This window comes from Ictalurus punctatus, chromosome 5 (genome assembly GCF_001660625.3).
Source record: "Ictalurus punctatus breed USDA103 chromosome 5, Coco_2.0, whole genome shotgun sequence".
NCBI classification, from domain to species: Eukaryota; Metazoa; Chordata; class Actinopteri; order Siluriformes; family Ictaluridae; genus Ictalurus; species Ictalurus punctatus.
Genome location: NC_030420.2, coordinates 27,026,444 through 27,040,595, shown reverse-complemented (window position 1 = coordinate 27,040,595; position 14,152 = coordinate 27,026,444). Strand labels below are relative to the sequence as shown.

The window sequence follows — 14,152 nt, the reverse complement described above, 5'->3', positions numbered from 1 at the left end:
TATGCGGTCAAGCCTATTTATTAATTTAGTTACTTTATTCTTTATTTTCAAATTACACTTGGCAGAAAGAACATCGATCATATAGAACAACGGTGGAGCTTAATTTTTTGTGATTTCTTAACATTGTATGCAAATATAATTAGCCTGAATTGACTCTCAGATTGAAGTTGATTTTTACCTATCTATAATTATCTCATTGATCAAGTTTGGCCCTTTTAATAAGGTACCAGTGTTACATCAATATGAGGTCAGTATATGAAGTGTTACATCAATATTAGGTCAGATACCTAGAACATCCTTGTTTTAGTTATTTACTCAATCTTTAAGTCAAATCAAAAGGGTTGTATTAACATTTCTCCATGTAAATTGTATACTATTTCATAATACAGTGGCACGGTCCAAGGACTACATAAAGTGTCAATACAAAACATTGTCAACTTAGTCTGTAAACTGTAGTCTCTACAATAAGTATAAGTGTATAGTACGTCATTTGGGACACAACTTTAGTATTTACTCTCCGAAGTGTGTTTTCGGAACAGAAGTAACGTGGGGAGTAAATGTACCCCGTGCTGCATGCAGGCCAACTAATCGATAATGAGATTCGTTGACAACGGTATTCATAATCGATTATTATCGATTTTATCGATTAGATGTTGCAGCTCTAGTCTCGTTTAGGATCTTGATCTTTATTACATAGCAGAAAGATTTGTAATCATGAATAGGATGGGGATATAGAGTTTCAGAAATGAGAACTTGTAAAATAAAATGTTTTATAAGGACAGGGTCATTAGTAATAAAACATTATGCACTATGTGGAAAAATGTCAAACTGTTTTATTGTCAGTTTCTGTATGGTATTGACATAATTGTCATGCCTAGGTTGAAACGTAGTCCAACTTTTCAGTTATCAAGTATAAAGGATGCATATTTCTATTCAATTATTTGTAGTTATATTAATTCTCATATTTTGGCTGATTCTTGCATGAGTGTGTGTACATCAGGCAGTTTCATATGGGCGAAATCAATACATTTAAAAAAAAAAAAACAGTTCAAAACTACTCTTGCAAATATCATTTATTTTAAAATAAATGATTGTAAATGTAATATAGGTGTACCTCACTCCTTAATTACATTCTAGCTCTTAGTACTTGGCTGAGAATCATTAATTTTATTTTCACACTAATAGTTATACTGTAATAGTTGTACGGTGGTCTCACATCTCCAGGGTTGGGGGTTTGATTCCCGCCACAGCCCTGTGTGTGCTGAGTTTGCGTGTTCTCCCCGTGCTGCGGGGGTTTCCTCCAGGTACTCCGGTTTCCTCCCCCAGTCCAAAGCTATGCGTGGTAGGCTGATTGGCATGTCCAAAGTGTTCGTAGTGTATGAATGGGTGTGGGAGTGTATATGTGAGTGTGTCCTGCGATGGATTGGCACCCCATCCAGGGTGTACACTGCCTTATGCCTCATGAGCTTGAGTGGTTGCTTTATCTAAAACGTGTAAAACATTTCAACATCATGATCATGATCATGGATCATTATTAAAAATAACAAACCTTGCGCTCTTTAGAAACATCTCCTTTATTAATAATTATTGTTATATTGCATATATTATAAATGCTTGATTTTGCTGTGGCTTTTTTCAAAATTTGCGATGTAATTTGCAGAATTTTTTGTGATTTTTTTTGCGGAAAACTACTTGAATTGGTGAAATTGCAATTGCACATAATTGTCTTTCACAGTGATGTTTGTTGGTAAATGAGACCTTTTAGCTGTACTCATGTGGATGCATGTGAATCTAAGAGGGCTTTGGCTGAATGCACGTTGTGATGATGTGTCTTGGACCAAATCTGTGGAAAATCTGCAGTAATTTTGAAAAATTGCAAGCTCCTCTGAATATTGCACAGTTTGCTTGTTTTCATGTTAATTTCTACAATTGCAAAATTGCTAAATCCTGGAGGGCGTGACATTTATATGAAATGGTTTCTGCAATATATGCTGCTAGTATACTTCAGCACTAGGGATGAGTACCGAAACCCGGTATTAAACTGGTCTTGTGCTAAATTATGAAAGACCGTAGTATCGATAAGGTTATCGGTTTTGCTTTCAATACTGGAGAAATTAAATAAATGTATTTCCTATTTATTTATTTATTTATTTATTATTATTTATTATAAATGTTATCTTGCACATTTTATCTCACCAACCATTTATAATTTGCGATAATATTAAGACATTCATCTGCATTTTCATTACTCGCAATCCAGAAGTGAGATCTCTCGTGCGCGGAGGCCGTCTGTCACACGCAACACGAAAGCTCCCATTTAATACACAGAGTAACAATATTGAAGAGAACCAAACCTTCAAAAGTGTTGTTACACTTCACTATACTTGATGCAGACAACGCTCGTTGCCACAAATGCAACAAGATTTTTGCTTGTAAGGGCAAAAACACAAGCAATCTGTCAAAGCATCTTTCAAAAGTGCATTATGTACAGACAGAGAAATGCAAAGTTTTTGACTGGCTAGCTAGCTCGTGTCTGTTTGCCCCATCTATGTCAGTTTTGTATGCTAGCAGCCTTACCAACAATGACATATAATCATCGCATAATCGAGGTCTCTCGCGGCATCGAAACAATGTCCATGTCTGAGATTGATCCAACATCTTTTTGCTCATTAAAGTCATGTTGAATCAACGCTCTTCACGTCATATAAAATAAATGTAAAATCACAATAATTGCTTTGCTTAATTTACGTTGAAATGATGTTGATTTCATTTTGGTGAAACACATTACGCATTCAACATACTTTCTACCTGTTATTAAAATCCCAAATAAAGAAATAAATCAGTATGTAAACATTTGGGCAATTAAATGCACATCACCTTCAGTTACTTTACAAATAGCCTATATATAACTCTTTAGAGTATTTATAAAAATGCCTTCAATCTGGTGCATTTACAAATAGATGTATAATAATAATCTTATTTTTAAAAAAATAAAGCAATGTTAATTCTCTTCTCAATTGTTTTTTTTCATAAAAAACAAAAAAAACAACAACAACAACAACAAAAAAACACCACACAAAGTACCAATAAGAATACCGTTAAAGTACAGGATCGTTACGCACTATCAGTAAGAGTAGTAATACTGTCAAAACCTTAATGATACCCATCCCTAATCAGCACACATTATTTGTACATACTACTTTCTGTGGATCAGTACTAAAATCTAAAAGTCTAAAAGAGAAAGACATTAAAAAGAAAACTACCCTGACTTGATGTACATTTAACAAACCTGGCATTTATACCCTATTCTGAATTTTATTAAACACACATCCTCCGATTAGAAATTACAGTCCCCGGCAGTAGCTTGAACATGTTTGTATCTGTTTCTGCTCAGCTAATCTTATTAATACCAAGCAGACGACAGACTGCTTTTAAATATTAAATATTAACGATTCACGTAAAACATCTCTTATGCAAACATGTCTTATGTAAAGTAGTGGACTCATCCTGATAATAATTACCCACTTTAGGATAAAACGAGACAGGTAAGATATAGGAACTGAGGGGAAACATGGAGAGTGAAGCAGGTTATGGAGCAGTTCTTACAGATTGAACTGAAATGGAATTACATTCCCTGCATGATCTATCAGCTCTCAGATGAGCAGTTGACTCAGGGTCATACCCCACTTCACTTACCTTAAATCTCACAGGTACTTTTTTTTTTAAACGAGTAGATGGGTCAATACAGTGACAGATAGATAGGTACATAGATAGATAGATAGATAGACAGACAGACAGATACATACATACATACATACATACATACATACATACATACATATATAACTATATAAACAGAAAGAGAGACAGTCTAAAACTTTCTATTGTAAGAATGGTTGATAAAATTTTCAATTAAAATATCACACATTATTATAATTAATAACATAAATGATGCCCCAGTCCAGTGGAAATAAATATTCCAGGCTGAGATAATCTTCTTATTTCCAAGAAATAATGATTTATCTAATATCTGAATTAATTTTATTTGCTGAAATGTAGTGTCAATTTGCTAAAACTAAAGCTTCTTTGATGAGAGAAACACAACATTAACAAATACACAAAATGTAATAATAGAAAAAAGTAAGTATTCAATTATAAAGGTTAAATAAGGATACAGAATGGACAGGAAAGGCAAATGATAGATGGGATATTCAAGGTTTGAGGAGATAAAAAGGAAGATGCTGTGCCCATAAAAAGACAAATGACTAAATAAATAAATAAATAAAAAATACAGCCCCCCTTTTTAAAAAAATGCCAACCTTTTTTCCATTTCCAGGATTCATGCCATTATGTGAATTCATTTAATATGTCTGATATAACTATAATTTTCAGAAATGTAAGTGAATAATAGACTTAGTATAATAGACCTTTCTTATGCTATTATATTGGTAGGCTGCTTGGTTTATATGTCATGCTCACAGTGCTTGCTCAATATGTACAACTCATCTGCACACCTTATATGCATCTGGAAGATTAAAAGCGGCATCTTATAGATGGCATGTCTGAGCCTAAGCATCCCTTCCGGACAGGTTTCAGTATCGACTGTTAAAATGGTTTAGTGTTAATTATTGTGGGACATATTTGTTACTGTGCAGCAGTATAAAACTGTTAAACACACAGTCATGCACTGTTTGGAAAGTCCTCTAGAAGGATGTCCTGGGTGCTATTCTAATTCCCACCTCTAAATGGATTATTCATTTAGGACAATGTTCAAAACATGTAGATCATGAACTTGATACATGGTATGTTCATCAGTTTCACACAAAACATTACAACTCCCTGTGCAGTTCAGTTCACATAACACATTTATAAAATTCCCTTACAGATAACGTGGTGCATGGTATAGGGTGATATAAGTCTGCAAAATTCAAGAATATCAACATATATCAAAGAAGAATTTATGAATTTATGCTTTATGATTGGTGTGCCAAGCAAGCAAGCCCTTTTATGATGCTGACGGCTGAGTCATGAACAGTGCATGTAAGACAAAAGGGCAACGAAACCTTTGGCAGCACCTGATAATCATACGGGTGAAACTGCAGGGGGCTTACTTCTGAGGGGCTGGAGCACTGGATGAGCTTCTTGATTGAGTGAGCTTGATCTTGGTGTGGCAGATGGCTAGAACATCAAATGGATCTGTTGATAAAGGGGCACTGGGCACCCTTTGTAGACCCTGGTGATCACAAGGGTGAAAACTCCAGAAGGAAACTTCTGAGAAGCTATAGCAGGGGGTGAGATCATTCAAAATTATTTTTGAATCGTTGAAGTAGCATGCAATAGAGCAATAAAGACCACAGAGCTATTGGTTTGGACCAATAAAATGGATTCTTCTATTGAGCTGTAAAACAGATGGGCTACTTGAAGAAGGTTTCAAGTAGATCTCTTTAAATATCTAGAATATTTAAACATCCAAATGACACTTGAATTCTTTGGTTTATTTTCTTATCTGTCTTAAGGGAGCTTTAAGACAGATGGGTTACTCTAAGAAAAGGTTTCAAGTAGACCTCTTCAGGAGCACAGTTAACTATCCAACGGACATTTAACTGAAAACCCATTTTTTCCAAGAATGACCTAAATGACATTAATGTTTTCAGATGCTGGAAAACCTGCCATTTTTCCCCCTTTTAGTGTGTGAGAGTTGCTAATTCCTTTAGCCTTTGACTATTTCTGAAGGACAGTCTACAGATACATCTTGATGAATTAGCTACATCACTGATCAGTACATTTGTCTACATTTAGAGTGACTCAGGCTTCCTCAAATATACAGTCACAGCTACAGAGGCAGGAGTTGTTAGTGGATATTGTGAATGCTTTTGAAATAAATCATCTCTGAGCCATGGTGCCAAACCTCCAATTTTACTGTTAGGCTATATTATAGATCCAGTCATTAAAATGATCACAGCAGCTGAATGACACCATGCCATATGTGATTTTATCTCTAAATGTCCTTACACTGTTTAACTCTAAACAGACTTCAAAAGTAAACTAGACATATTTAAGGCAAAGACATAGATAGAGAGCATGAACACCATAAAAATATATCCTAATATTTATTTAGAAAACAAAACAAAACAAAAACCAGACAAGCCAACCAGGATAAGATATTTTGGGATTTGTCTGGTATAAGTGTACCAGTACCTTGGGATTGCAGCTACTGAACAGAGTGTCAGAGCTCAAAGTGTTTCACTGTTTAGTGTCATTTTATAACTGGCTCTATACAATATTTTATAGGTCCCCCCCAAGTCTGGTTAGCAGGTGTCTGGTTGTAGTTCGCAAAGTCTGGTTTTGAGCTCTGTTGTCCAGTTGGCAGTTTTACACTAAATGATTCCATTTGTTGAAGTAGTGCTGTTCTATCACTGTTACTTTGACCACTCTCTTTCTCTTATATATAATGCCCTTCACTAATATTGGAACCCTTGGTAAATATGAGCAAAGGAGGCTGTGAAAAACTGTCCTTATTGTTTAACAGTTTGCTCTTTTGTTAAAAAAAAATCACACAAATACTCTACTCTCGTGCATATCAAATAATTGCAAACAAAACACAGATTTATAGAAAAACAATAGTTAAATATAGGTTTGCAGCAATTACTGGCACCCTTTTAGTCAATACTTTGTGCTACCTCTCTTTGTCAAGATAACAGCTCTGAGTCTTTTGCTATAATGTCTGATGAGGTTGGAGAGTATATGGCAAGGGATCTGAGACCATTCCTCCATACAGAATCTCTACAGATCCTTCAAATTTTGAGGTTCATGCTTGTGGACTCTCCTTTTCAGTTCACCCCACAGGTTTTGTATGGGTTTCAAATCAGGGGACTGGAATGGCCATGGCAGGACCTTAATTTTGTGGTCAGTAATCCATTTTTATGTTGATATTGATGTATGTTTTGGATCATTGTCCTGCCAAAAGATCCAACCACGGCCCATTTTAAGCTTTCTGGCAGAGGCAATCATGTTTTCATATCCATGATTCCATGTATCCTAACAAAATGTCCAGGACCTCTGGCAGAAAAACAGCCCCAAAACATTAAAGAGCCACCACCATATTTAACCGTGGGCATGAGGTGCTTTTTCAAATGGTTACCTCTCTGTGTGTGCCAAAACCACCTCTGGTGTTTATTGCCAAAAAGCTGTATTTTGGTTTCATCTGACCATAGAAGCCGATCCCGTTTGAAGTTCCAGAAGTATCTGGAAAACTGAGGATGCTTGAGTTTGTTTTTGGATGAGAGTAGAGGCTTTTTTCTTGAAACCAGAACTAAGACCTACAATCCTCCAGCTGTGATCCTTGGAGATTTTTTGGACACTCGAACCATAGTCTTCAGTGTGTTGAGACAATATAGACACACGTTCAATTCCAGGTTGATTCATAACATTTTCAGTTGACTAGAACTTCTTAATTATTGCCCTGGTGGTGGAAATTGCCACACATCACAGCTATATTCCATTGTTATGAATGACTAAGGTAATTTGGCCTATGTGTTACTTCATATTTATACCCCTGTGAAACAGGAAGTCATGGTTGAACAATTTCCTGTTCCTAGTCAACCAGGTATACTAAAACAAAATTAAATATAAATGGGAATATAAAATATATTAAAATATATTTTTGTCATATGAATTCATAGGGGTGCCAATAATCGTTGCACATATTTAAAAATATATTTTTTGATTAACCTATATATATAATGTTTTAGCCTAGTACAGTATTATGTGGTTTGAGACAGCCTGTGTAGGCACATAACCAAAGTTATTTTATGTTATTGTGGGGGTTTCGGAGAAAAAGGTAAGTGAATACGTCATTTCCCAATTATAGCTACTTTCTAAAAGCAATTAAATATGCATAGTCATCTGTGTTATGCATCGGTTAGTCTACAGAAGACACTATGAATAAAAAATAGTTTTTTTAAACAAGTGCAGTGCCAGCACCATCTCCAAACACCTGCTGGTTACTGTAAAACCCTGTCTATATGCACAATAGATAGAAATGTATTACATTTGTGGCTAGGTTTTATTCCTCCTTGGGATTGGCAGGTCTAAATTTGCTTTGATATTCTAATGCAGACATTATGTGGGTGACTTGTAGCATGGAAAGTTGTATCATGCGGTTTTGCTTTTGTCATGTTAAATGCAAATTAGTGCCATTGTGTGATGCCTCAGCCCTCCCCAATCCTGCGCCAAAACCACCACCCACACACAGCCACACACACACACACACACACACACACACACACACACACACACATAGTGGATTTTCCATAGAAAAAACAAAAAACTTGCTAGTAAAGCTAACTACTGTTCCATCCCAAGGTAAACAACAACAATAACAACAAAACTGGAGATTAGGAAAGTGATGACAAGCCTTACAAGTATTTCACTGTGACTATTTTCTGACCTTTGTGATGAAAAGGGGACATACAAAATGAATAATTATTAGAGTTCGATTTGCAAGAATTACTGAGTCAAGGAGCAGAACGAAGCATAACAGTAAGCAGTAGACTGTGAAACCACATTAGGAAAACAGGGCGTCTATAACAAGCCTATTTCTGATCCTGTGGAATGATACACACCTCTAAAACATCCTGTCTCTCATCTACTCACTTCAAGGTGATGCTGGAGGGTATAGGATAAATGTTGTCAAGGTGCCCCAATTAGACTCATAGCCCTTTTTCTTCTTCTGTCCAGTTTCATGGCTGCATTGAGACCACTGGGACTCCTGGGATGCAGAATGTGGGTCCTCTTCACCCTTGTCCACCTCACTATGGATCTCTCCATGTGTGCTCCAGTGGGGACTGGGCTTAGGCTGCTCCCTCGGTCACTGCCTCGCCTACGCCCTCGTCTTCTCACCCGGGATGTACCCAGTGGTCCACACTGGAGGACTCTCGGTACCTGGCAGCGTGGTGTCTCACAACCGGTACCATTACCCGACCACCGAGGAGGAGGAGTAGGAGGAAGAGTGGGGTTAGGGTCCAAACCACGGCCACAGAGGCACAAACGTCATCTTTGTGAGAACTGCACCTCCAGTTTCCCTGTCTCAGAGGGAGGCGAGTCGCTGGAGTTTTTGGAGGGGAGTAAAGCCGACATTGTGCAGCACTTTTTGCGACAACGCAGGCAGTTGAAGTGGGATAGTTATGATAGTTATTCGCAGGAAGGAAGGACCACTACAGTGGCAGGATTTATTGACTGGGGGCCCACTGGGACGGATGATGGCGCAGAGGATGAGGTGAAAGTTATCCCCAAGACCATGGCCACTACAAAGTCCACCACCACCACTACTACCACTACTACAACTACCACGACCACACGCAGCCCACAAAGGACTCATGCAGTGGTCACTACTGCCCGTCCAAGGAGGCTGAGTACCACACAGCCTGCTGTTAATCTCGGCGTGACCGCCAAGCCACAGAAGCCATTTGGAGATACACCAGGTAAGAGCATATACAAAGTTAAACCAAATTTTATTAGGTGCAACTATTATACCTTGTTCAGGTATAATAGTATTTAGGATTGTTCCAGGACACTTCTACTAGGTGATAACCTTGATATGATATGTGTAAAGACTATTATGGCTGTGCAAGCTAATGCTAAACAGGGTTAGTGATACCATTAACCAATATTGTACAAGATTTTACGAATTTCTAGACACATACAATACATACAAATCACAAATCATATCCATAACCCCCAAACTATTATTTACCTTTAATAATTATGTTTAGTTGAATAATCTTCATGACACCACAGGGAAAAATTATTATATTTCCAATCGTCATTTTGTAGATTTTACGATCTATGACTTTTTACCTCCACAATATGTAAAAAGAAATTGATAATTATTTATATAAATACTTTATTTCTATATAGCCATTTATTTATTATCTATTACCTACTCATAAACAATTTTTCAAATTTCCACATAATGAGGCATTTCCACATAATATTCAACAGCATTGAAAAACTTATTTCTTAAAATATGATGTTATGTATTCCATGTAAAAGTATTTCATTAGATGATGAATTGACTGGTGCTGAAAGATGATCTGTTTCCTGGATTCTGTTTATTATTGATTTGAAGTTTATTGGCCATTTTTCACAGCTTTCCAATGAGCAACATTCACTTCATTTCACAGACCTTTTTGAATAGTTTTAATTTTAAGTGTCATTTTATTAATAAAACTACATATCAATATTTTGATAACCATCCATAGGGTGTGATATACCAACAGAACAAAAAATGAAATTACTCAGAGTTAAATTAATTAGTGTATTAATATGATATGGTAAAGAAAAAAAACATATATTTGCATGTTACCTGGCTTTAATGATTATCTGTTTTTATTACATAAATAATTCCAGCAGCATTTTCAGTTTGATACTAGGGATGCACCGAAATGAAAATTCTTGTCCAAAGCCGTAACTGAATATAATGAAAAACTTGGCCGAAGGCCGAAGGCCGAATACCGAACACGTTTTTTTTTTGCGTTTTTTCCATTTATTTTACCATTTCATAAATTAAATACTCAAAATGTGCTTTTTACTATTTTGTCTTGCTTTTCAAAGAAAAAAAAATCAATTACAAAAACTACAATTTCAAAATATTTATTTAACACTGAACATTTTTTTTCCATTCCAGCAGGCATAGGCTACCAACAAGGCACAATATAACTTTAAATAAATAAATTAGTAAAATTAAAATATTTTGATGTGGTCATCTTTGAGCCCCCCTTGAGTAGCCTATGTTAGGGCTATAACTGACTGCTGAAAGAATGTAACACTCTGTAGCCTACAACAAAAAAGTGCATTAAAAAGTGCATTGAGAAGATTGCAGAAAATGGTTATATTCGGCTGATTATATTGGGGATATATACCACTTGCGTCCCTGTACACCTCGCGGAGTATTATAGTAGATAGAGTATAGTTAGATACGTTGTTAATGTTATGTTCTCTTAAATAAATACGTCTTTACCTGCTTCCATACCCTACTCCTTTACGTCTCGCAACGTGACAGGATACTCCGGAACAGAAACAAAACAAACGCACATGTCCACAGTAAACAATGTCACGGTTGTTAACATCCGAAGAGCATGCGCTCGTGCACGTAGCTCGTGCATGCGCGCACCTCCTCATCTCTCCGAGCGCACTGCCGGAAGTGGAGGTCGTGAAATTCGCGCATTTCACTCTGGTTGCTAGGCTTTTTGGCACGTCATCAAACACGTCATTGTTCGGTCAAATTTATTCTGACTTTTCATTTATTCGGCCGAACACCGAAAGTACTTTTTTTGCTATTTTCGGCTGAATAATTTTGGTTGCCAAACATTCGGTGCATCCCTATTTGATACCGAAGAATGATTAGCTGGGCTTGCATTAACAAGTAAGTCAGACCTTTCTCTTAACGGAAAAAAAAAAAAAAGAATTTAAGTCCAGTTTTCATAATGCAATCGAACTGCTCTGTCCTGTATATATTTTATCCTTAATAAGCAGACTTGTATCTCATGTGCCTGTTTTTCCCCTGTAAAAAGATATTACAGGGTTGCCATATGATGTAGTTTCCCTGTGTAGTTGTTTAAAGGCTTTAGTCCTTGGCTATATCATAGCCAGCCTGTTGATCCTCAGGCTTAATGCCACCTCAAGAGATCTATTATCGTGAGCCACACGAATCCAGTGAAAATTGGCATCGTATTGAGGTTAGGCACAATAACCAGCATTTCTTGTGCTGTGTCAAGTATGTTGTGGAAATGGAAACAGTTCTCTGTACGGCTTAAGTTGCTAAATTTCAAAATGCATTTTTTCTATTATATTTTTGATCCTGAAAACCGGATTAAGTTATATTATAGACTGACCCACCTGCACTGCTTACATACAAAACGTTTGTCAAGAGATATTACAGCCCTTTCTTTTAATATATATTGGCTGTGTATATGGTTTCAAGATTATATAATATCTTCCCAGCTTGCAAAGCCTTTACCAAGAGATTAATGATTAACAAACACACAATGCATAAAGATGGAAATGAATGAATGAATATTTGACTTTGGATAAACTGTCTGGCATGGAATAGGTGATAATACACACAGCAATTCTGAGATGAAAAGCACAATATAATAATGCTCAGCTTATGAAAGTCATATTTTATATGCAGATTTAAGAACATAACCATATTAAGTCCTACAGTATACTGTATATTATGGTATTATGGTGCAGGAAGCAGAATAATCCAATATTTGCAGCTAAATAAATTTGCAGTTTTCTCCCCTGAGAAACCATAGTACAAAATGTACAGAAATATTGTCTACAATTTAAACTTTTCTATTGTACGCCACCCTGCTTTTTAGTAACTGTAAAACCTGCCTGGAAATGTAGTAAGGTAGTCACAAATTAATTTGACTTTAATGGCCCTAGATAGAAATGTGGCTGTAAGGATCATCAGAATATATTTAACCCAGTAAACCCATATTAAACGTTATTGCTTTATTTTACAGGCAAGATTTAATTGCATTTGTAGGGCTTTGTAATGCGTTCTAGGTATTATAGCTATATTTAGCATATAGCTATCTGTGTGCAGTTGAATAACCCACTGGACTGTGGTATGGAACTTGAGGATGAGTGCCCCTGGCTCTAACTGAGAAAAGTGTTTCAATATGCTGGAGGAAGAAAATACTGGTATAAAATGAGGTGTCTCCTTTACCTCTCTAGAAGGCATGAACTCCATTTAATTTGAAAAGTCATGTTGAGGTAAGTTTTGGTCATTTCTAAAGTTAACTGGGTATATTTAAATAAGTTATCCTGTTTGCTAATGCCAGTTTAGATTAGTAACATATTCTATATGATTCCAACATATTTGGCTAGGCAGCATCTTAATTCATTCTTAATTCATTATCAAACTACGTAGCATTTGTCATGTATATGATCATCAACCATTTCAGATTGTAATAAGTTACTTTTCACATGAAAACATATCAGTAACTTAATTTCATGAGTTATGAACTTTTCTTTTAACTACATTTAAAAGACGCACATTTTGTTGTTGGATACACTTTCAATTTTAATTAAGATTTCAACATATCTATACTTTCACTTAAGTAAAATGTCTCAGTATATTCTCTTTAAACTTAATTTTTAACGGAGTTATTATTGATCATAAATAATATTTCAACTTACTACAGAGAGAGCTTTTTATTTATTTTCCAATTTTGATGCAGAAACGTGTGTACATGTCGAATCAACGCAAACATGATTTTGTTTCTTCTGTGGAAACATTAGTCAGAATCACTGCTTCATGAAATCTAGTGACACCACAGTCTGCTGTGCTGATTCTAGCAATTTTGAAAAACAACCGCTGACATTATCATTTAATCAATGTTCAAGGCTGCTTAGAAATTGCATGCATCCATTTTCCGCTGAATTTCACTTGTGTTCCTCTTAAGGTCATGGAGCAGTTTTACTGCATACAAGCCTCTCCATCAAAAGGTAATATTTGCCAAGTCCCAGTGCAGATTTTATCCAAGGGTTTGATTCTGAGGAGTGATTGGTCACAGCATGAATTACACTTAACAGCGATGTATCATGAAGTATCAGCCATTTTGTGTGCAAATGGATAAATATCCAAGGTTGTTATAAAGAAGAAGAAGCCTTTATTTGTCACATATACATTACAGCACAGTGAAATTCTTTTTCCGCATATCCAAGCTTGTTAGGAAGCAGGGGTCAGACCACAGGGTCAGACATGATACGGAGCAGAGCAGAGAGGGTTAAGGGCTAACAGGGTTAAGTAATGGCATTATATATTTAGCATTTAAAACTGGATCTGTATTAAGACTATGATAAGTTTTATGATAAGGCAGCATACAGTTGTTTTTATGTATAAACATTTTAAGTCTCGCTTGGTGTTTGTAGGGCTGGGCGGTACAGCTAAAAAAATTATCATGATATAATTGATAAATTTTAATAATTTTTAAATAAAGACTGGTAGACAAAAAGGTTTGAATTTAACTACTGTATTTTTAATTTACCCACTTTACCCAAACAACAAATAATTTTAGTTTTAACAGTCAAAACAAAAATTGAATTTAAATGGATATCTTCTCTTATATGAAGATTA

At 35.9% G+C, this 14,152-nt stretch overlaps 1 protein-coding gene across 1 annotated transcript in view; it reads left to right on the top strand.

Annotated features, from left to right (window-relative positions):
* ajap1 (adherens junctions associated protein 1) overlaps window positions 1-14,152 on the top strand; it is a 63,457-nt gene that overhangs the window by 21,217 nt on the left and 28,088 nt on the right. Inside the window, exon 2 of the mRNA XM_017467267.3 lies at window positions 8,740-9,482. Within this exon, the coding sequence (XP_017322756.1) occupies window positions 8,740-9,482 (743 nt within the window). The remainder of the gene's footprint in view (window positions 1-8,739; window positions 9,483-14,152) is intronic.